The sequence below is a fragment of the Dipodomys merriami genome, unplaced genomic scaffold, assembly GCF_024711535.1.
Source record: "Dipodomys merriami isolate MVZ:Mamm:240054 unplaced genomic scaffold, mDipMer1.0.p SCAF_60, whole genome shotgun sequence".
Taxonomy (NCBI): Eukaryota; Metazoa; Chordata; class Mammalia; order Rodentia; family Heteromyidae; genus Dipodomys; species Dipodomys merriami.
In genome coordinates, this window is record NW_027206180.1 from 2842394 (window position 1) to 2862526 (window position 20133).

At 49.6% G+C, this 20133-nt stretch overlaps 1 protein-coding gene across 2 annotated transcripts in view; it reads left to right on the forward strand.

The window, feature by feature from the left end:
- The window catches only part of Zc3h7a (zinc finger CCCH-type containing 7A), a 35036-nt gene continuing 14903 nt past the window's right edge, over nucleotides 1-20133 (forward strand). Inside the window, exons 1-12 of one of the 2 annotated variants that reach the window (XM_070003468.1) lie at nucleotides 1-96; nucleotides 8931-9032; nucleotides 9917-9956; nucleotides 11369-11566; nucleotides 13347-13505; nucleotides 13726-13806; nucleotides 13902-13940; nucleotides 15871-15904; nucleotides 16079-16362; nucleotides 17080-17284; nucleotides 18612-18676; nucleotides 19243-19429. In XM_070003468.1, the coding sequence (XP_069859569.1) occupies nucleotides 8965-9032; nucleotides 9917-9956; nucleotides 11369-11566; nucleotides 13347-13505; nucleotides 13726-13806; nucleotides 13902-13940; nucleotides 15871-15904; nucleotides 16079-16362; nucleotides 17080-17284; nucleotides 18612-18676; nucleotides 19243-19429 (1360 nt within the window). In that variant the 5' untranslated portion in view covers nucleotides 1-96; nucleotides 8931-8964. Of the gene's footprint in view, nucleotides 97-1284; nucleotides 1400-8930; nucleotides 9033-9916; nucleotides 9957-11368; nucleotides 11567-13346; nucleotides 13506-13725; nucleotides 13807-13901; nucleotides 13941-15870; nucleotides 15905-16078; nucleotides 16363-17079; nucleotides 17285-18611; nucleotides 18677-19242; nucleotides 19430-20133 lie in introns of those variants that run through there. The other variant, XM_070003469.1, reaches the window with a different exon arrangement.

Sequence of the window (20133 nt, forward strand, 5' to 3'; positions counted from 1 at the left end):
GCCAGCGAGCGCCGGGCCGCCGCCGCCGCCTCCGCCGCCATCGCCCCCGCGCCCCCCGCCGCCGCGTCCCGCCGCCCCCGGCGCGCGCTCCCGCAGGTAGGGGGAGGTCCCGCGCGCGCCGCCGCGTGCTCGTGCCCGCGTTCGCGCGCCGCCGCCGCCGCCGCCGCCGCTCGGGTCCGGGCCGGGTGGGGGAGGGGCGCGGCGGGGAACGCGGGCCCCGGAAGCCGCGGCAAAGCCCGGGAGCCGCGGGGATGACGGGGATGAGGGGCGGGGGGATCGCGCGCGTCCCCGGATCCGGAGGCAGCAGGGCGCCCCCTGCTCCAGCCGGGAAGGACGTCACCCCGTCCCGTCCTCTCGGTAGTTACTGCGCTTGAAATACCGTGATGGTCCCCCCTCCCCCCGTCCCCGGGGGTGCTGGGTGGGCGTGGGGGCGCCCGGGGCTGGGGCGGGAAGGATGCCCGGCGAGTGGGTTCCGCCTCGACGGCGAGGCGCACCCCTCGGGCGGGCGGGGGGCCGCGGGCCCCGCCGGGTGTGTGGGGGGGTCTGCGCCGGGCGGGCACGGAGACCTGTCAGTTCCCATCAGCGCGCGTTTCCGGTCCGGGCCGGTCCGGGCCGGGTCGGGGTGGTCCCCGCAGGGGTGTGGTCACTCGGGGACGGGGCGCGGTGGCGCCTGCGCCGGGATTGGGTGACTTTCCCGGGCGTGGGGCGTCTTCCGGGTGGGGTTGGGGGGGGGAATGCTGCGCCCGAAAGAGGAAAGGGTCGGTGTCCCGGGGACGGGGGCGCGCCGGGCCTGGAACGGAGATGGGGCCGGGCTGAGCTGTCAGAGGTTTAGGATGAGGAGAAAGAAAGGTCAGCTTGCACACTCGCGTGCCCGCCGGAGTCGGTGGAGCAGCCGCTGGATCCGTGCCGCCTGGACAGTTGAGCGGGGCCGGGCCGGGCTGGCACCGTGTGTGGCGGGCCTGGGCCTGGGCGTCGGGGTGCAGCCGCCGGAGGCCCTGCTTGCTGGAGGCCTCTCGGGAATGGGTGCCACCCCACCCCGGTGGATCTGGAGAGCTGAAGTTGCTAGGTGGTGTGTCCCGGTTTGCAAGGTGCAAATCCTTCTTTTTGTGGGTCTTGGGGCTTGAACTCAGGGCCTGGGCGCTGTCTCTGAGCTTTTTCACCCAAGCCTGGTGCTCTACCACTTGGAGCAGCCAGCTCCACTTCTGAGAGTTTTCTGGCGGTTAGTTGGAGATAGGAGTCTCCTGGACTTTTTCCTGCCCAGGCCGGCTTTGGACCACGATGCTCAGATTTCAGCCTCCTGCAGTAACTTGGATGACAGGCGTGAGCCATGGGCACCGGGCCTAGAGGTGGAATTCTGTCTGGAGAACAGTTTCCCCTTGTTATGTGCTGGACTGGTCGGGTGAGTTCAGAATCTAATGATGAATATTATCAACGTGCTTGTGTTCTGCACAAAGCCACATTGGATTTCCTGCTGTCCACGTGAACAGCAGGCTCCTGCCCTGCTGTGTACCTGTGGCTTGAGGTGTGTGCCTGTGTGAGTGGGTGTGCATGCTTGGGGGTTGCACCCTGACCTGCGCCCTCTTTCCTGTCATTCTGGGGACACTTGTCAGGTTTTGCTAGTAAGAGAATCAGTTGTTACTTCTGGCTGATTAGGGTTGCATTAACAGTGTTGCAGGTGGAGGAATCTATTAGGATAGACCCTTAAAGCTGGGAAGATCTGAACATTGTAATAAAAGAAGTAGAAACGGAATATGTCTGCCACTGGTTGCACAAGTCCTCTGAAATGGGCTTTTAAACAAAGTATGCAAGGAAAGTCTAGATAATATCTTCAAGTGCTCAGTGTAGATGAAATTAGTTTTTCTCTTGAATCTTAGAGGTAGAATATGTGTTCTTTAAAGTGTAAAGTATTAGCAATAACTTGAGGTGTTTTCAGATCAAGAAAAAGCCATATATAATTACTATTTATTTATTTATTGTCAGTTGTGGGGCTTGAACTCTGGGCTTGAGGACTGTACTTGAGCTCTTCAGCTCAAGGCTAGTGCTCTACCACTTGAGCCACAGTGCCACTTCAGGCTTTTTCTGTTTATGTGGTGCTGAGTAATCAAACCCAGAGCCTCATGCATGCAAGCCAAGCACTCTACCACTGAGCCACCTTTCCAGCCCATAACTACTATTTATTATATATTCATTAACTTACAATTTAATGCCAGTGGCCCTATGTCTGTTTTAATTCTCTCCCTCCCTCCCTCCCTGGCACAATATTTTTATTTTGAAATGTGCTCATTACCTCACTCATGTAACTGTAACCCCTCTATACAGTATTTTTACAATAAAAAACATATAAAAAAGAGACCAATAAAAAAGAATCATTAAAAAAAAGAAACCAGACAACAAATTTTGCCTTTGAATTTTATGAGTTCAGTACTGTGTTGTCTAGTTGGCTAATTAGTGCTAATTAATTTCACGGAGCCCGTGAAGCCTTCAGGAGCCATGGATGGAAGGCAAGGCCAGCAGAACATTGCTGTTTGGCCAATAGAAAAGTGCAGGTGTGGGCTGGGATGTGGCAAGTGGCAAAGCACTTGCCTAGCAGGTGCAATGTCCTGGGTTCAATCCCCAGTACCAAAAAAAGAAAAGTACAAGTGCTATACTTTATGAAAGATCCTCATTTGGAGTTTGCATTCTGAGGCATTTGCTAGGGAGATGAGTGCCTTGTGGGGTGGGGGTGGGGGTGTGCGTTTCACTCTAGAAGGAAAACCTCTTGAGGGTCCTGGGCATATCTTGGGGTCTGAGTGACCCCAAGCAAGTCCAATTATCAGATTTCACTGGGGCTCTTTCTTGTTGAGTCCCTGGAAGAGAGTGTGGATGAGACTTAGTGTCCTTGTGAACCACTTGGTTGACCAGCACTTGTTTCACTTTACAGAATCTCAAAATATCTCTCTCCCCCCTCCTTCCCTTTTTTTCTCTCTCTAGCTCTCTGTCTCTGTCTCTCTGTATATATCTCAGTACTGGGATTTGAACTCAGCCTTGTGCTTGTTAGGCTGGTGCTCTACCACTTGAGCCACATTGTGCTGGTCATATTAAAGATGTAGTTGATAGGACTTTTCTACCTCAGCTGGCTTCAGACCTCCATCCTCCAGATGGTTACAGGTGTTAGTGATCAGTGTCCAGTTTCTACCAGCTTAAAACTCCGGGCCTAGGTATTCTTTCTTACATCTTTTTGCTCAAGCCTAGTGCTTTACTACTTTGACCCACAACTCTACTTCCAGTTTGGGGGTGGTTAATTGGAGATAAGAGTTCATGACTTTTCTGCCAGGCTGGCATTGAACCGAGATCCTCAGATCTCTGCCGAGGCTTTGAATTGTGATCCTCAGAGCTCACTCAGCCTCCTGAGTAGCTAGGAAAACAAGTGTGAGCCACCAGCACCCTACCTCCACCAGTATTTTTTTTTTTTTGGTTGGTCGTGGGGCCTGAACTCTGGGCCTGGGTGCTGTCCCTCAGCTCTTCAGCTCAAGGCTAACCTCTACCACTTGAGCCACAGTGCCACTAAGGCTTTTTCTGCTTCTGTAGTGTTGAAGAATTGAACCCAGGGCCTCATGCATGCAAGACAAGCACTCTACTACTGAGCCACCTGCCCAGCCCCTCCACCAGTAATTTCTTTTTGTTTGTTTGTTTTTTGTCCGTCATGGGGCTTGAACTCTAGGCTTGGGTGCTGTCCCTGTGCTCTTCAGTTCAAGGCGAGTACTCTACTGCTTGAGCCACAGCACTACTTCTGGTTTATTAGTGGTTTATTGGAGATGAGAGTCTCATGAGCTTTCCTGCCCGGCCCGGGCTGGCTTTGAACCGCAATCCTCAGATCTTAGCCTCCTGTGTAGCTAGGATTATAGGCGTGAGCCACCGGCGCCCGGCTCTGCCAGTAATTTCTTTTTTTTGGCGGGGGGGGGGGGGGGTCCAGTCATGGGGCCTGAACTAGGGGCCTGGGCGCTGTCCTTCAGCTCTTCAGCTCAAGGCTAGCGCTCTACCACTTGAGCCACAGCGCCACTTCCGGCTTTTTTTTTCTGCTTATGTGGTGCTGAGGAATCGAACCCAGGGCCTCATGTATGCAAGGCAAGCGCTCTACCACTGAGCCACCTTCCCAGCCCCTCCACCAGTAATTTCTAAGTAAATAGTTACATCAAGAAAACATGCTGGAGCAAGGGCGGGACAGGAAGTTACCTGATGCTGGATGCCATAGCCTCCATCAGGAAGTTTTTGGGTTTTTTTTCACAAGAAGAGAGAAACTTCCACAAACTGTCCATTAGAGTGTTAGAAGAAGGTGGGCAAATGTATACAGTAATGTTTCTATACCTGGTTTGCAGCCCATTAAGCTGGCACCGTGCCCACTCCACCCCCAGACCCTGGGAAGTGTTGGGAGGATTAGCTAGGACGCTGTTCCTGGACAGGCTTGTCAGTAATGTTACTTAACCTATGCAGTAGATGCTTTACAGTTGTTGAAGAGAAGCTGTAGAATGGAAGGCAGACTGCTGGTTAATGTTTTTTAAACTTGAAAGTCAAGAATACTTTCCTAGGCGAGAGTATCAACGCTGTGTTGCCTTCCCTGCAACTCCTCTGGTCAGTGTTAAGATCTTCAATTTCCGCAGTACTGGGGTTCAACAGGCATCACACTTACTAGGCAGGTGCTCTGCCACACATTCATAGGCAGGCTGCTTTGCATTAAGGACTGGCATCTGAGCACCTGGAAAGCTTTCCTGGCGCGACACTCATGTCCTGGTGTTGCTTTCCTGGCAAAGCCCTTTGCTTGTGCCCACGTGCTCCGAGTGGCATCCCTTGAGCGGGTCTGTTGCACACGGTGTGGGAGTGTGGAAAGTACTCGCTCATCTGTCAGCATCCAGCCCCGGCCATCCAAGATGGGTGCTGCCCGGGCAGAGCCCCGGCCCGGGGCCAGCCTGTCTGGCTTGGAAAGCTAGCTAGCTCTGCCACTTCCTCCCCAGGATTCTGGGCTCCTGTAAGCTTCACTTTGTCAGGATTAAATGACTTAAGTCTCCGAGAGCTCTGAGCCAGTGGGAGCCAGCTCCCTCCCGCCTCCGTGCGGTGCAGACACAGCCCTGGGGTTTTCTCTAACCTCAGCCTGCTTCTGTCATCCAGAGGTGCACGGGTCTCGTGTGGGCATCTTCTTATTGCTCTGTACTAGGCGTTCAGACGTGCTTTGCAGGGGAGGCACTGACCACACTCAGAGTCACAGTGCATATGGGGTACATTCTACCCTTCTCCAACTTCTTAGTGAGCAGGAGATGAAGTCAGCTGATGCCAGGAAGGTGGAATTCCAGCCCGTGATGCTTTAGTTCACTTAGTGGCCCTAACTCCTACTTAGCTGTTCACCCTCCACCCTTCTCTCCACCCTTTGGCTCCTGGGAAGCCCTGGTGGTTTTGGGTTCCTCTCTGCTTCTGGCCATTCCCTGCCAGGCATGCTCCTTCCTCTCTGCTCTTGTGAGTTGTCTATCTGGTCAACCTGAGGCCTCTGGACTTGTGTGAAGTCCTCCTTCTCCCCTCCTTCATTCTCCACAGAGCATGTTAGAGTCAGGACTGAGAAAGACAATGTAGCATAGGCTCAAGCCTGTAATCATAGCTACTTGAGAGGTGGAGATTAAGGCATTATAGTTCAAGGGCAGTCTAAATTTGAGAGGCTGTCCGTCAGTCAGTGGCTGGTCATGGCTGCTTGTGCCTCACATACCAGCAGCAGAGGGAGCCCAAATAGAGGCCAGCCTGCTGCAAGTGATACCCTTGTGTGTGTGTGTGTGTGTGTGTGTGTGTGTGTGTGTGTGTGTGTGTGTGTGTGTGTGTGTGTGTGTGTGTGTGTGTGTGTGTGTGTGTGTGTGTGTGTACGCACGCGCGCACCCGTGTACAAGTACAAGTATACAAGTCCAGGGGCTTGAACTCTGGGTCTGGGCTCTGTCCCTGAGCTGCTTTTGTTCAAGGCTTGCGCTCTACCACTTGAGCTCAGTTTTTTGGAAGTTTAGCAGAGATAAGAGTCTCATAGACGTTCCTGCCCAGGCTGGCTTTGAACAGCAATCCTTAGATCTCAGCCTCCTGAGTAGCTAAGATTGCAGGCATGAGCCACCTGCATGTCCAGCTAGATCCATTCTGGTAAAGCAATACAGGAGATAGTGGGGGCTGGGAAGGTGGCTCAGTGGTAGAGTGCTTACCTAGCATGCATGAAGCCCTGGGTTCTAGTCCTCAGTACCACATACACAGAAAATGCCAGAAGTGGTGCTGTGGCTCAGGTGGTAGAGTGCTATCCTTGAGCAAAAGAAGCTCAGGGACAGTGCCTAGGCCCTGAGTTCAACTGCCAGGACTGGTAAAAAAAAAAAAAAAAAAAAAAAAGGGAGGGCTGGGAAGGTGGCTCAGTGGTAGAATGTTTGCCCTGCATGCATGAGGCCCTGGGTTTGATTCCTCAGCACCACATAAACAGGAAAAAAAAAAAAAAAGCCAGAAGTGACTCTGTGGCTTAAGTGGTAGAGCGCTATCCTTGAGCTGAAGAGCTGAGAGACAGCACCCAGGCCCAGAGTTCAGGCTCCATAACCGACAAAAAAAAAAAAAGAAAAAGAAAAAGGAAAAGGAAGGGACTGTTGAAGTGGTAAAGTGGTAGAGCATCTGCCTGGCAAAAGCAAGACTCTGAGTTCAAATCTCAGTATTGCCCAATAAATAAATGTATGAATGAGTGAACAAATAAATAATAAACCGTTTGTTGTCAAAAATTCCCTGATTGACATCAGGAACTAAACATACCCAAGCCCTTTATCTGACAGAAGTTCTTAGAAGGACACAACTTGACCTCCTAAGCTTCCAGGATGTGGACAGCAAGAATGTCTGCCCCAGGCCGGGTTAGGTTAGGGAAGCACACGTGTACTAACACAGAGTGACAAACCACTTCATGTGGAAAGCCAAGTGCAGGCCCCGTTCACAGCCCTGGATTGGTGCAAAAACAACACAGGTCCTTTCAACTTTCTGCTTGAAGATAATTATAGACGCACAGGAAATTGCAAAAGTAGAACACAGAGTCCAGCTCCCCACATGGGTGACATAACTGTAGCACACATTGCCTCCAGGAAGTCGCCGTTGGTATGGTGCTGTCCCGTGCCACCGGATGAACTCCATCCTCCCCTCCCCCCATCAGTGCCTGTGCACTGGGGGCATCACATCTGCACACGAGGGATTGCAACCTGTGTCGGTGCCACATTCATCAGGTGAATCAGGCGAAACAGCGGTTGATTGCCCTTGGGGAGGGCTTAATGTGGTGGCCAAAGGTGACAGTGTATGAGACACTCTTTTTCACTGTCACGTTAAACTTTTGTGTGTGTGTGTGCGTGTGGGTCCCTGAGCTTTTGCTCAAAGCTAGCATTCTACCACTTTGAACCGCAACGCCACTTCCAAGCCTGTGACTGTGAGCGGACTCATGTCTCAAAAAACTCACAGCCTCAAATGCAGTTAATACAAAGCTTATAAAGGCAAAACCACATGATTAGTATAAGGAACTAACCCCAGGTGCTGTGTTCAAGCACCAGGACCAGCCTGTAATCCTAGCTAGTTCATGCCTGTAATCCTAACTACTCAGGAGGCTGAGATCTGAAGATCATGGTTCTAAGCCAGGCTAGGCAGGAAAGTCTGTGAAACTCTTATCTCTAATAAACCACCAGAGAACTGGAAGTGACACTGTGGCTCAAAGTGGCAGAGTGCTAACCTTTTTTTTTTTTTTTTTTTTTTCCGGTCGTAGGGCTTGACTTCTGGGGCATGGGTGCTGTTCCTGAGCTCTTCAGCTCAAGGCGAGCACTCTTCCATTTGAGCCATAGCACCACTTCCAGTTTTCTGGTGGTTTATTGGAGATAAGAGTCCCACAGACTTTTCTGCCTGGGCTGGCTTTGAACCGTGATCCTCAAATCTCAGCCTCCTGAGTGACTAGGATTATAGCCGTGAGCCACAGGCGCCTGGCTAGAGTGCTAGTCTTCAGTGAAAGAGCTCAGGGATATCACCTAGGCCCTGAGTTCAAGCCCCAGGACTGAGAAATTTAATAAAGAAAATTGTGTGCTTGCTGTCCACGCTTCCCAACACCCTGAAGTCTTCCTCTGTTCTCCTGTGTAGCTTGTTGGGATACTTTAGAGCAAATGCAGGCATCTTGCTTTTCTCCTGTGAGCACCTCAGCACACCTAGAACTTGTCTCCCGTGTAGCAGACCTTTAGAACTGGCAGTATTTTCCAGGCAGTTATCAGCCTCACAGATTTACAAGGACAACTTCCAGGGGTGTCTGTATCAAAACGGTTCCAGCTCTGCGCTTATGGTGGGGGCACTTCCGCTTTGTGTCCCCCTGGCTGCCCTGGTGGGCGTGGACTTCCACCTTGTGTCCCCAAGGTGGTCCAAGCCAGTGATTTTTGTACTAGAGTGTCATCTCAGTGTCGGACATCCCAGGTGGCCTTCCCTGCCTGTCACCAGGGACACTTGGCGATACGTGGCGACCTCTTGGTTGTCACAGATGGTGGGGTGACATGGGGTCAGGGGCTGCCACCGATGGGTAGACTGCTAACATCCCGATGGCACTTGTCTGGCGCCAAGCACCAGCCCTGGGGGAGCTGACACTCCTCAAGCGTGTGACTTGCAGGAGCCGCCTGGTGCCCGCTATGCCCTGCTCTGTGTGGGCACACCCTCCTGACATCTGCCAATGCTGGGGTGAACACAAGCCCTCCATTCAGGGAGCTCCCCTTGGAGTGTCCGCAGAAATGGTTTAGAAATTTGTGAGTTCTTGGGGGGGGGGTCTAGAACCCTTGCCTAACTTGGAGATGGGTGTGTCTACCACTCATTCGAGGGGTGGTGAATTAGGGGTGTGGTGAAGGTGATCCAGGAGCCCAGGTGCCTGATGGGATGTGTGTCCTGTTCCTTTGCAGACCGTGCCCCCAGCAAGCGGATGTGCGGGGTAACATGTCCAGCGTGTCTGAGGAGAGGAGGAGAAGGCAGCAGAATATCACGGAAGGACTGCAGTTCATCCAGTAAGAGAGCCGAGCGCGGTGGCCTGCCTCCTCCTCAGGGCCTTCTTGTCTGGGGTGGAGGTCGCACATTTTTGCCAACATGGAGAACTTTGCTCGAGTGTAACAGGTCCTGGTAGTGGGGTTAGACGTGACATTTGTGCTCTGAAATGAGCCATGCTGTTGCTGGTTTCGAGGGCGTCCACAATACTGAACTGGAGTGTTTTTGCGTTTGTCTTCCTCCGTCTATCTGGGTCCTCCGACATTAGGAAATGTGCTAGTGACGGGTGACAGCCCTGGGGTGGGGGGCAAGCGGGCGGATCAGAAGGAGATATTGTCCTCCAGTAAATTGGATCAGATGGTGTTAGTACTTCTGAACTATTTTTAACCTCTTTGGTATTTGAAGAATTAGGCCTTCTTTTAATAGAAGTACATTTGAAAGGATCATGGTATACTTAAGAAAATAACAGGAATAACTTAGATTTTTTCTTCTTCATAACAACCACAACAAATACTATTGGTAAAGGAGATGTGAATCTTTCTTTAAAAAGTGCTTTGTGGAGCTGGGCGACAGTGGCCTGTAATCCTAGCTACTCAGGAGCTGAGGTCTGAGGATCACAGTTCAAAGCCAGCCTGGGCAGAAAAGTCCCCAGAAGTGATGCTGTGGCTCAAGTGGTAGAGCACTAGTCTTGAGCACAGAGAGACTCAGGAACAGCACCCAGGCCCTGAGTTCAAGTCACAGGATCAGCGTGTGCGCGTGTGCGTGTAAACACACATAAACAGACAGACATACACACTCAAATGTGCTTTGTGCCAGCAGCAAGCTGATTGGATCTACAGTTTAAGAACATGTGTTTAAGAACACGTTCTGCTATGTGCCCAGTTCTGACTTTTTTTCTTGTTCTTAGGTCTCCACTGTCATACCCAGGGACCCAGGAACAATATGCGGTAATGACCCTGGGAAGGTGGGCTTGGAGGTTGGGTGTGGATTGCTGGGGAGCTGTAATCTTCAGCAGAGGCTGCCACACTCCGATCTTGTGGCTCAGATCAGCACAGCTGCCCTTGTTCACAAATAAAGTTTTATTGAAATGTCCCAGCCACGTGCTGCTGTTGGTATATTATCTGTGGCTGCTTTTGTGACATGTGGCCATTGGGACAGAGATCATACAGCCCAAGAAGGCTTAAAATAATCACTATTTTAGCATTTATGGAAAAGTTTGCCAGACTCTGCTAGGCAGCCTTTGTGGAGGCATACTTGGACAGTTACCCTGTATTTGCTGAGTTCGTATCCTTGGAATTAGTTTATCTTTAGTTTCTTGAAAACTGCCCCTCCTTTTACCAAAGATAAGTGATGCAAGATTGAGAGGAGAGGGTTGGGTGTGTGGTTTTTATTTGGAGGACAGGCGATCTGGATAGCTAAATGGGAGGGGTTCACCGTGGGCAGCCCTGCCTGCAGGACATAATGGCCAGCTGTTTGAGCCTTGAGCAATAACCAGCAGCTGGTCACCCATGGCTTCTCATCTCTGAGGATTTGGTGCTACTACCTGTCAGCTCAGTGCCTTGACCGCTCTCTCTTCCCTTCCTCTTCCATTCAGTTCTTTCCTCTTCCTTTTCCCTGCCTCCATGCTGATGCGGAGTCAGGAAGTATTGAAAGAATCCCTTTCATTTTGAACATGGGGCTGGGGCTCACAGACTGTCACGGTCCTACTAGCTGTTAATCTAGTCAGCTTAGACATGAATTCATAAAATGAGACCAGAAAAGTTTTGACTATTTGTGATATCTTCTGATGGAAAAGGACTTTTGAAATACCTTAGCAATGACAGACAAAACTTTGGTACCAACCCAGAGAATGTCCACCCTTACTAAAGAAAATGACTTAGCTCCCATCCCTCCCCCAAACCAGTAAATGACCAGGCAAATGCTTTACCTAAGACGCCATACAGATGGTCTCAAGGCTGTGAAAACCAAAAGTCACACAAAGAAAAAAAGAATAAATAGTATTTTCCACCTAGAAACTGTCCAATAACACACAGGCGCACGTACAGGCACTCATTTACATATGCATGTCTTCTGTCAGAGGTGAAGTTAGTGTAAAGCCATGTGCTGACATGTTCCTCATTGTGTAAGCGGGACCTGGCTCGGAGCGATCTTGCTGTGGTAGGCTCAAAATCAGAGCTGGGCACCCGCGCCTCTTGACTTAAAAAGGCCAGAGTCCCTACCAGGAGGCACCCATGGCTCTGTCCCAGCATCTTAGCTGCTTCCCTGCTCCAGTCAGATGGGTTCTGAGAAGTGTTACATTTAAACCATAGAGTTTATTTAGACCCCCATCTTGCTTACAGAGGCAGCTTTCTCATTTTAGGTGTATTTGCGTGCTCTTGTGAGAAATCTTTTTAATGAAGGAAATGATGTTTATCGGGAACGTGATTGGACTAGCTCAATAAGCCAATATACAGAAGCCTTGAATATAGCTGATTATGCAAAGTCTGAAGAAATTTTAATCCCTAAAGACATCATTGAAAAACTGCATATAAATCGTATTGCCTGCTATTCTAATATGGTGAGTGTGTTTTTTGAAACAGTGTTTCTAGAGGAAAGATCTTCCTCATTGCTATGTAACATTTCTCTGTGTATGTGGGATATGGGATGTGTGTTTGAACCCTAACACTGATCTATATCCCCAGCCATCTTCTAGCTTTCTTAAAAAACACAGCATAGGGCTGGGAAGGTGGCTCAGTGGTAGAGCGCTTACCTTGCATGCCTGAGGCCCTGGGTTGGATTCCTCAGCACCACATAAGCAAAAAGAAAAAAGCTGGAAGTGGCGCTGTGGCTCAAGTGGTAGAGTGCTAGCCTTGAGCTGAAGAGCTGAGGGACAGCGCCCAGGCCCAGAATTCAGACCCCACGACCAGGACCCCCCCCCCCCAAAAAAAAACCCACAGCTTATTGTTACCTGTGCTCACCCAAGACATTTTTCTCCTCCTCCTCCTCCTCCTCCTCCTCCTCTTCCTCCTTGTCTTTCTCCTTTTTTGCTAGTCATGAGATGAGACTTAAACTTAGGGCCTAGGCACTATCCCAGAGCTTTTCTGCTTAAGGCTAGTGCTCTACCACTTTGAGCCACAGCTCCACTTCCACTTGCCTGCCTGGGCTGCCTTTGAACAGTGGTCCTCAGATCTCAGCCTCTCTAGTAGTTAGGATTATAGGCGTGAGCCATCAGCGCCTAGCTACCCATGACTTTTTTTTTTTTTTTTTGGTCAGTAGTGGAGGCTGAACTCTGGGCCTCGGTGCTGTCCCTCAGCTCTTCAGCTCAAGGCTAGTGCCCTACCCTTGAGCCACAGCACCATTTCTGGCTTTTTTCTGCTTATGTGGTGCTAAGGAATGGAACCCAGGGCCTCATCCATGTGAGGCAAGCACTCTACCACGTAACCAACTTCCCAGCCCCTACCCATGACATTTTTAATGTACTTCAGAAAGGTGACAACCCAGGGGTTCTTAGGATGGGGAGGGGCACTGGGCACCAGCCATGTCTTGGGGACCTGAGCATTCATGGCCAAGTAGTAACATGCAAATGTTCCTGACTTTTTTTTTTTTTTAAACAGTCATAGGGCTTGAACTCAGGGCCTGGGCACTGTCTCTGAGCTTCTTTTGCTCAAGGCTAGCACTCTACCACTTGAGCCACAGCACCATTTATGGCTTTTTCTGTGTATGTGGTACTGAGGAATTGAACCCAGGGCTTCATGCATGCTAGGCAAGCACTCTACCACTGAGCCACATTCCCAGTCCCTGACATTCTTTTTTTTTTTTTGTCATGGGGCCTGAATTCTGGGCCTGGGCGCTGTCCCTCAGCTCTTCAGCTCAGGGCTAGCACCCTACCACTTGAGCCACAGCGCCACTTCTGGCTTTTTCTGCTTATGTGGTGCTGAGGAATCCAACCCAGGGCCTCAGGCATGCAAGGCAAGCGCTCTACCACTGAGCCACCTTCCCAGCCCCCTGACATTCTTTTTATTTCTATGTATTTGGAATCTTTTTTTTTTTTTTTTTTTGCCGGTTGTGGACCTCTGGGCCTAGGTGCTGTCTCTCAGCTCTTCAGCTCAAGGCAAGCACTCTACCGCTTGAGCCACAGCGCCACTTCTGGCTTTTTCTGTTTATGTGGTGCTGAGGAATCGAACCCAGGGCCTCATGCATGCAAGGCAAGCACTCTACCACTGAGCCACCTTCCCAGCCCTGTATTTGGAATCTTATAACAAAAATCATCCACACAGGAAACAAACGCTTTGGGTGTGGGTGAAGGGCCTCACACAGGAGTATGGTGTGGCACTGACTCTCTCTGGCCTTCCACTCAGGGTTTCCACGAGAAGGTTTTGGAAGACTGCAACGCTGTCCTCAGCTTCAATAGCGGTAACTGCAAGGCTCTGTATCGCAAGTCCAAGGCCTTAAGTGACTTGGGAAGGTACCGAGAGGCTTATGACGCGGTGGCCAAGTGCTCCTTAGCAGTGCCTCAGGTATGCACCTAATACTCCAGTTCATCTATTTTCCCACCTGCCTCTGGCCTGCTCTCTTATACCCAGTTAGAGGAATGGGAGTGAATGGGTTAAATTTCCCACATAGCTGCCAGCCTGCAGGACAAGTGTGTAGACAGGGAAATGGCGCCTCTTTTCCCTGTTCTCCGGCACGGTTAGCCGGGTATCCTTCCATGAATTAGACATGTTGTCTTTTTTTCAGGATGAACATGTAATCAAACTAACACAAGAGCTAGCTCAGAAATTGGGATTTAAAATAAGGAAAGCATATGTTAGAGCTGAGGTAAGCCAGAGTGCTCCGCATTAAGGTCGTCTTCATTTTGCCTTAGTGCTTGGAGTCAATTGTGTTTCTAAAGATGTGTCCTGGTTTTATTCCAGCTCTCAATGAAAGCAGTCCCTGGGGATGAAGTAACTAAGGTAAAGTCACTGTCTGTGTCAGAATTTACCTTAAGAGTCCTGCTGTTCACCTCTTCAGTGTGAGCCTCCTAATTCCACAAGCTCATAGCAGGCCATAGCTTCCTGTCACTTATTTTATATTTTATTTTTGTGCAGGTCCCAGGGCTTGAACTCTGGGCCTAGATGCTGTCCCTGAGCTTTTTTTTTTTTTTTTAATTTAATTTAATTTTATTTGTGAACATACTGTACAGAGGAGTTACAATTACGTGGGCAGGGTAATGTGTACATTTCTTACCAAGCATTGCAGCCTCCTCCTTTGTTTACCCTTCACATCCCTTCCCAGCCTCCCCCCTCCCCCCCCAATCCCGATCCTTCTCCCCCCCCCCCCCCCCCACCGACGTTGTAAAGCTAGTTTTGGACATGACAACTTGTACTTCTAATTGTTGCAACAGGTCTACCTGTATCCTTAAACAACTGGTTTTTCTCCATCTCCTCCACAAGTTATACTGACATCAAATATAGTGAAAGCAGGGGTTATACTGTGGGGGAGGGACATACAAAGCAACAAAGAGATAATCTTATAAATGTGTTAGAAACACATGCATGAAAGAAAAAAACATTAAAATACACATCTAAGGGTTCATTTTCCTGACATCACATTATCTGACCTTTTCCGCTTGACTCATACATATACTAGATATTACAAATAAGGAAAACCATGGGACCTATGTTTCTTTGGGCCTGGCTTACTTCACTTAATATAATTTTTTCCAAGTTTTTCCATTTCCTAACAAATGGGGCAATGTCATTCTTTCTGATGGAGGCATAGTGTCCCTGAGCTTTTATGCTCTATACTAGAACTGTATCACTTTGAACCACAGCTCCATTTCAGGGCTTTTTGGTGGTTAATTGGAAATAAGAGACTCATGGACTTTCCTTGTCAGAGCTGGCTTTGAACCAAGATGCTCAGATCTCAGTCTCCTGAGAAGCTAGGAAGCTCTATAGAGTGAGCCACCAGTGCCCAGACAAGTTACAGTTTCTTTATTTCGTTGTAGTTTGATTTTCAAGCTTAGGCCAAGTCTTGTATTGGGGTAGCTAGGATGCCAGCGGCCATGGCGAAGGGATTAGAAGTGGAGTGGTGATTGGATTAGTCCTTGGTGTTCAGCCAAGTGGTTTTTGTTTTTTGTTTTCTTTGTCAGTCCCGGGCTTGAAATCAGGGCTTGTGCACTGTCCTGAGCTTCTTTTGCTCAAGGCTAGCACTCTACCACTTGAGTCACAGTGCCCCTTCTAGCTTTTTGGTGATTAATTGGAGATAAGAATCTCATGAACTTTCCTGCCTGGGCTGGTTTCAAACTGTGATCCTCATATCTTAGCTTCCTGTGTCGCTGGTTACAGATGTGGGCCACCAGTGCCTGGCTCCGAGTGGCCTGTGAGCAATGTGGGCCACTAAAAATAAGTGGTGGTGGCCAGATAGGGTGATGCGCCCTCTCATCCTAGCTCCTTGGGAGGCTGAGGCAGGAGGATTGCTTGGGCCCACATATAATGAGATTCCTCCTCAAAAAAAAGGACCAGGGGCTGGGAAGGTGGCTTAGTGGTAGAGTGCTTGCCTAGCATGCATGGAGCCCTGGGTTGGATTCCTCAGTACCTCATAAACAGAAAAAGCCAGAAGTGGTGCTGTGGCTCAAGTGGTAGATGACTAGCCTTGAGCAAAAGAAACTCAGGGACAGTACCCAGGCCCCGAGTTCAAGTCCCAGGAGTGGCACAAAAAAGGAAAAAAAAGAAAAGGAAGAGCAAAGAGATGCTACTACTGCTCTGTAGGTTTGAACATGTCTTTAGTTCTGGGAGCTAAGTCAGATTTCTATGCAAGTCTGTGTTGCCCACTTAAGATGAGTTCTACAAAGTACTTTGCAGTTTAGAATGCTGAAAATTCTATGTTTGGTTTGATTTTTAGCCCATGAGCTGTTCCGTGGAGGATATCGAGCCAGGTAAGTTTAAGTTTCGTGTTCTTCCTGTGACGTTGCTCAAGCACCATGAGATGATCCATGTGGCCAGGCAGTGTCACTGGACTGCACTGTCACGTGGCCACGTCTTCCCTGGCCCTTTGCGGTCCCCTCACACTGTTTCAGATCTATTGCACATCTATTGCACATCTGTTTCAGATCTATTGACCCCAAGGCAAGAAGTGCTTCCTGTGGTCTCCCTGCCCGCACCTGTTTTTTCTCACGGCGTTGGAAATGAGCTGGCCTCAGTCCCTATGATGCCTTTGACTTCTGTCTTGCCACTGCACGTGGAAGAGGGCGCTCTGCCACCCACGGTGCTGGCCAATGGAGGGAAGACGCCCTTCTCCGCGTCCGAGGCTTTCCTGGACGACGGAGACATGGTCCTGGGTGATGAGCTGGATGACCTGCTTGATTCTACGCCCGAGAGCGAGGACGCCATTATGGTGAGTAGTAGCCTTCAGCCTCTGGTCTGGAGGATTTACTTTTTTGTTTAAATTGCAGCTTAGCCTGGGAGGACGCCTTCCCATGTGCCTGCATCAAACTTGGGGTTTCTTACTTTCAAATGATGTGGGTTTTTGTTTGGTGTTGGTCCTGGGGCTTGCACTCAGGACCAGGGCACTGTTTCTTAGCTCTTTTTCTCTGATGCTTTATCACTGGAACTACATACACCTCCACTTCTGGCTGTTTGCTGGTTAGTTGGAGATAAGTCCCACAAACTTTTCTGTCCAGGCTGGCTTTGAATCAAAATCCTCAGGTCTCAGCCTCCTGAGTAGCTAGGATGACAGGCGTGAGCCACCAGCGCCCGGCAATACATTGTTCTGGGAACACAGTCTTGGGCCCTCTTGTGCTATCTGCATCTGCCACCACTGCTGTGAGTAGAGTGGGTGCGGAGGGGACCACGTCACCTGCCAAGCCTAGTCCTTCCTAGAGAGCACTTCCCAACCCCTGCCATGCAGGGAATATGGAAAGAATATAGAAAGACCCTTCACACCCTGGACTTGATAAGAAAGAAGAGCGGTGGTGAAATTGTCCAATGAATCATGGCTCCTATGAAGCTGGTGCAGGACAAGCCCACCTGTGCCGTTTGTTTCTGGGCAGCTAGAAAAGAAGCCGGCAAAACTTGGTCAGCTTATGAATGGTATTCAATCTTTCTTCTCCAGCCCTCAGCTCTAGTCCGAGGACCCCTCCAGACAGCCAGTGTCCAGTCCCGGCTGCCCTTCTCTACTCCCTTACTGGGAACCTTGCCCCTGGGTGCAAGGTGCGCACCCTTGCCCTCCTTTGCCGAGCTGTACCCACCTCTGACCTCCTCCCTGGAGGACTTTTGCTCATCTTTCAGTTCATTTGCAATGACCGAGCCCAAACCAGGTAAGCATCCAGCTGAATGCTGCATGATTGCAGTCACTTACGAGCAGGAGAACCCGTGTTGTCAGTTACAGCCTTGTAGGGATTTGAGTTGTTTTTACTGTAAGGACAAAGGGTAGGCTTGAACCTCCATCGGGAGAGCAAGGGGCCAAAGTGTGAGTTTGGACATGGGCCCTGGTGTCCTGCAGGGGGCTTGGTGCAGGTGGGGCAGGGTCTCTGGTGCATTCGCCAGTAAAGATCAGCCCTGTCCTAAAGGTTTCAGAAAATAGTGCATCTCGTCTCATCCCGAACTGGAAACACACCGTTCACATGTACCTTTAGATGATCGCAGATGCCATGTCTGGGGTGTGTGCTCTTAGGCTCAGCATGCTGCCCACAATGCTAAGGGCTTAGGCACACTCCCATTTTTGTCTTCTTCTTTTTTTTTCCCCAGTCCTAGGGCTTGAACTCTGGGCCTGGGCACTGACCCGGAGTTTCTTTTGCTCAAGGCTAGTGCTCTACCACTTGAGCCACAGCGCCACTTCTGGCTTTATTTGTTTATGTGGTACTGAGGAATCGAACCCAGGGCTTCATGCATGCAAGGCAAGCACTCTACCACTAAGCCACCTTCCCAGCCCAGTTTTTGTCTTCTTTAACAAAAACTTTGTGTGTGTTTTTGTTTTTGTTTTTTTTGGGGGGGTCCTTATGAATGTTAGAAAGAGCTGTACCACTGAGCAAACCCTCTGCCCTTTATTTATATTAGTGAGGCATTGTGATGTGGCTAAAAGGCCTAAATTGAAACCCATTAAAACTTTTCTAATTAAAGAGGAGACAGATGGCAGAGAGGATATAGTGGCAGAATAAGACTGAGTGAGCTGTCCTGCCTTTCAGAGGGAACTCTTTTTCCATTTAATTTTTTTTAATATGTAATTTTATTATTATTTTTTGTTTATGTGATATTGAGGGATCGAACCCAGGGCCTCATGCATGCTAGGCAAGCATTCCACCACCAAGCCATGTTCCCAGTCTTCTTTTCCATTTTTGAATGGGAACAGTTCTCTTAGATTTTTAACAGCCCCCTTGATAGGCCTAGCTTAGGTCAGGTCTCCCAGGGGTAGCTCATTATTTGAATTTGGTGACGAAGGGTTAATTCCACTCTGGTTTCTAGAGGGAAGGGAAAGCCTCAGGGCTCTGTGCAAGGCAGTGGTGAGCACAAAGGTTTCAGGAGCCCAGGGAGGGAAAGCGTGGGGAGCCGGTGGCAGGCAGCCCTCCTAAACCCTGATGTTCTTATTGCATGGTTAGAAAAGGTCTGTTAAAGTTTTTTTTTTGTTTGTTTGTTTTATCATTTTAGATGTGTCCACCTCAACTACTAGAGAGGGATCAACGTTTAACAGCAGTAATTCCTCCCTTTTACTTGTAAGTGCCACTTCCTCTTTTGTAATACATCGCTTCCATTGAACCTCGGTCTTGTAATGAGTAAACTGAATGACGTGAGTGAACACCGCAGGCTCGCTCACGTTTCCTGTGTGCTGTGGAAGAGTCTGTAAGGCTTGCCTGGAATGCCAGTAACAGATGACACTGTCAGAGCAGACCCACACATGGGGCAGGTAGCCCACAGGCTCGAGGGCTGTCACAGATCAGGCACGGGAGGTGCGTGCCCGTGCTGCACAGCACTTGTGTTACTTCAGCACTCACAAAGCAAGGACCACAGGAAGGGGCTCAGACCCACAAGAGAAAATCCTAAACACAGATGGAATCCCCTCGTCCTTACTCTTCGCATGACTCACTGTTCTTTAGTGATAGTACAATATTTGTTGCCTGTTTCTTTTTTTTCTTCTTGTTGTTTGTTTTCTTTTTTCCTCCCTCCCTCCCTCCCTCCTTCCCTCCCTCCTTCCCTCCCTCCCTCCCTCTCTTCCTCCCTCCCTCCCTCCCTCCCTTTCTTCCTTTCTTTCTTTTTTTTTGTTTTTATTCTTCTTTTGCAGATGAATGGACCAGGTAGTTTGTTTGCTTCTGAGAATTTCCTGGGAATTTCAAGTCAGCTTAGAAATGACTTTGGAAACTTTTTTGGAAGTGTGATTACTAAATCCTCTCCACCAGTGACTCCAAGACATCCCCTTGAAGGAACTCATGAGTTGAGACAAGCTTGCCAGATCTGCTTTGTAAAATCAGGTCAGGACCACCAACAGGACAGAGCATGAACGCTGGCCCCGGGGAGCTGCTAAGAGAACTAGGTGCCTGAGAAGAGAGCAGTCCCTGGGGTTCCTTCTAGGGAAAAGGCACCTCCCTTTTTCTTTTTGTTTTTGGTCCAATTGTGGGGCCTGAACTCTGGGCCTGGGCGCTGTCCCTCAGCTCTTCAGCTCAAGGCTAGCGCTTTACCACTTGAGCCACAGCGCCACTTCTGGCTTTTTTCTTTTTACTTATGTGGTGCTGAGGAATCGAACCCAGGGCCTCATGCATGCAAGGCAAGCGCTCTTCCACTGAGCCACCTTCCCAGCCCCAGCACCTCCCTTTCTCATATAGGGCATTTGGACTCTGAGAAGTTGCTAGTTCCTTCTGTACACTCTTACTATATGTGCTGCTGAAGCGAGCACTTCTGTACGCTTTTATTTCTCATGTGAAACTAATAGGAAAGTCCTTTTGCTCCAAGGGTATATTTAAGAGCTATATGATGTGGTGCAGCAGTTAGGAAAATCAAAGATCTCTTTTTTAGCTACTTTCAAATTAGGAGTGTAATCAGTTCTGATTTTTTTTTTTTTTTGGTGGGGGGCGTTGGTTTGCTTTTGGGGAACTGGGTTTCCCCTTCCTGACTTTTATGATAAGCTGTCAGAATTTCCATCTACATTATGTCCCTAGAAGTTAAATAAATATATGTT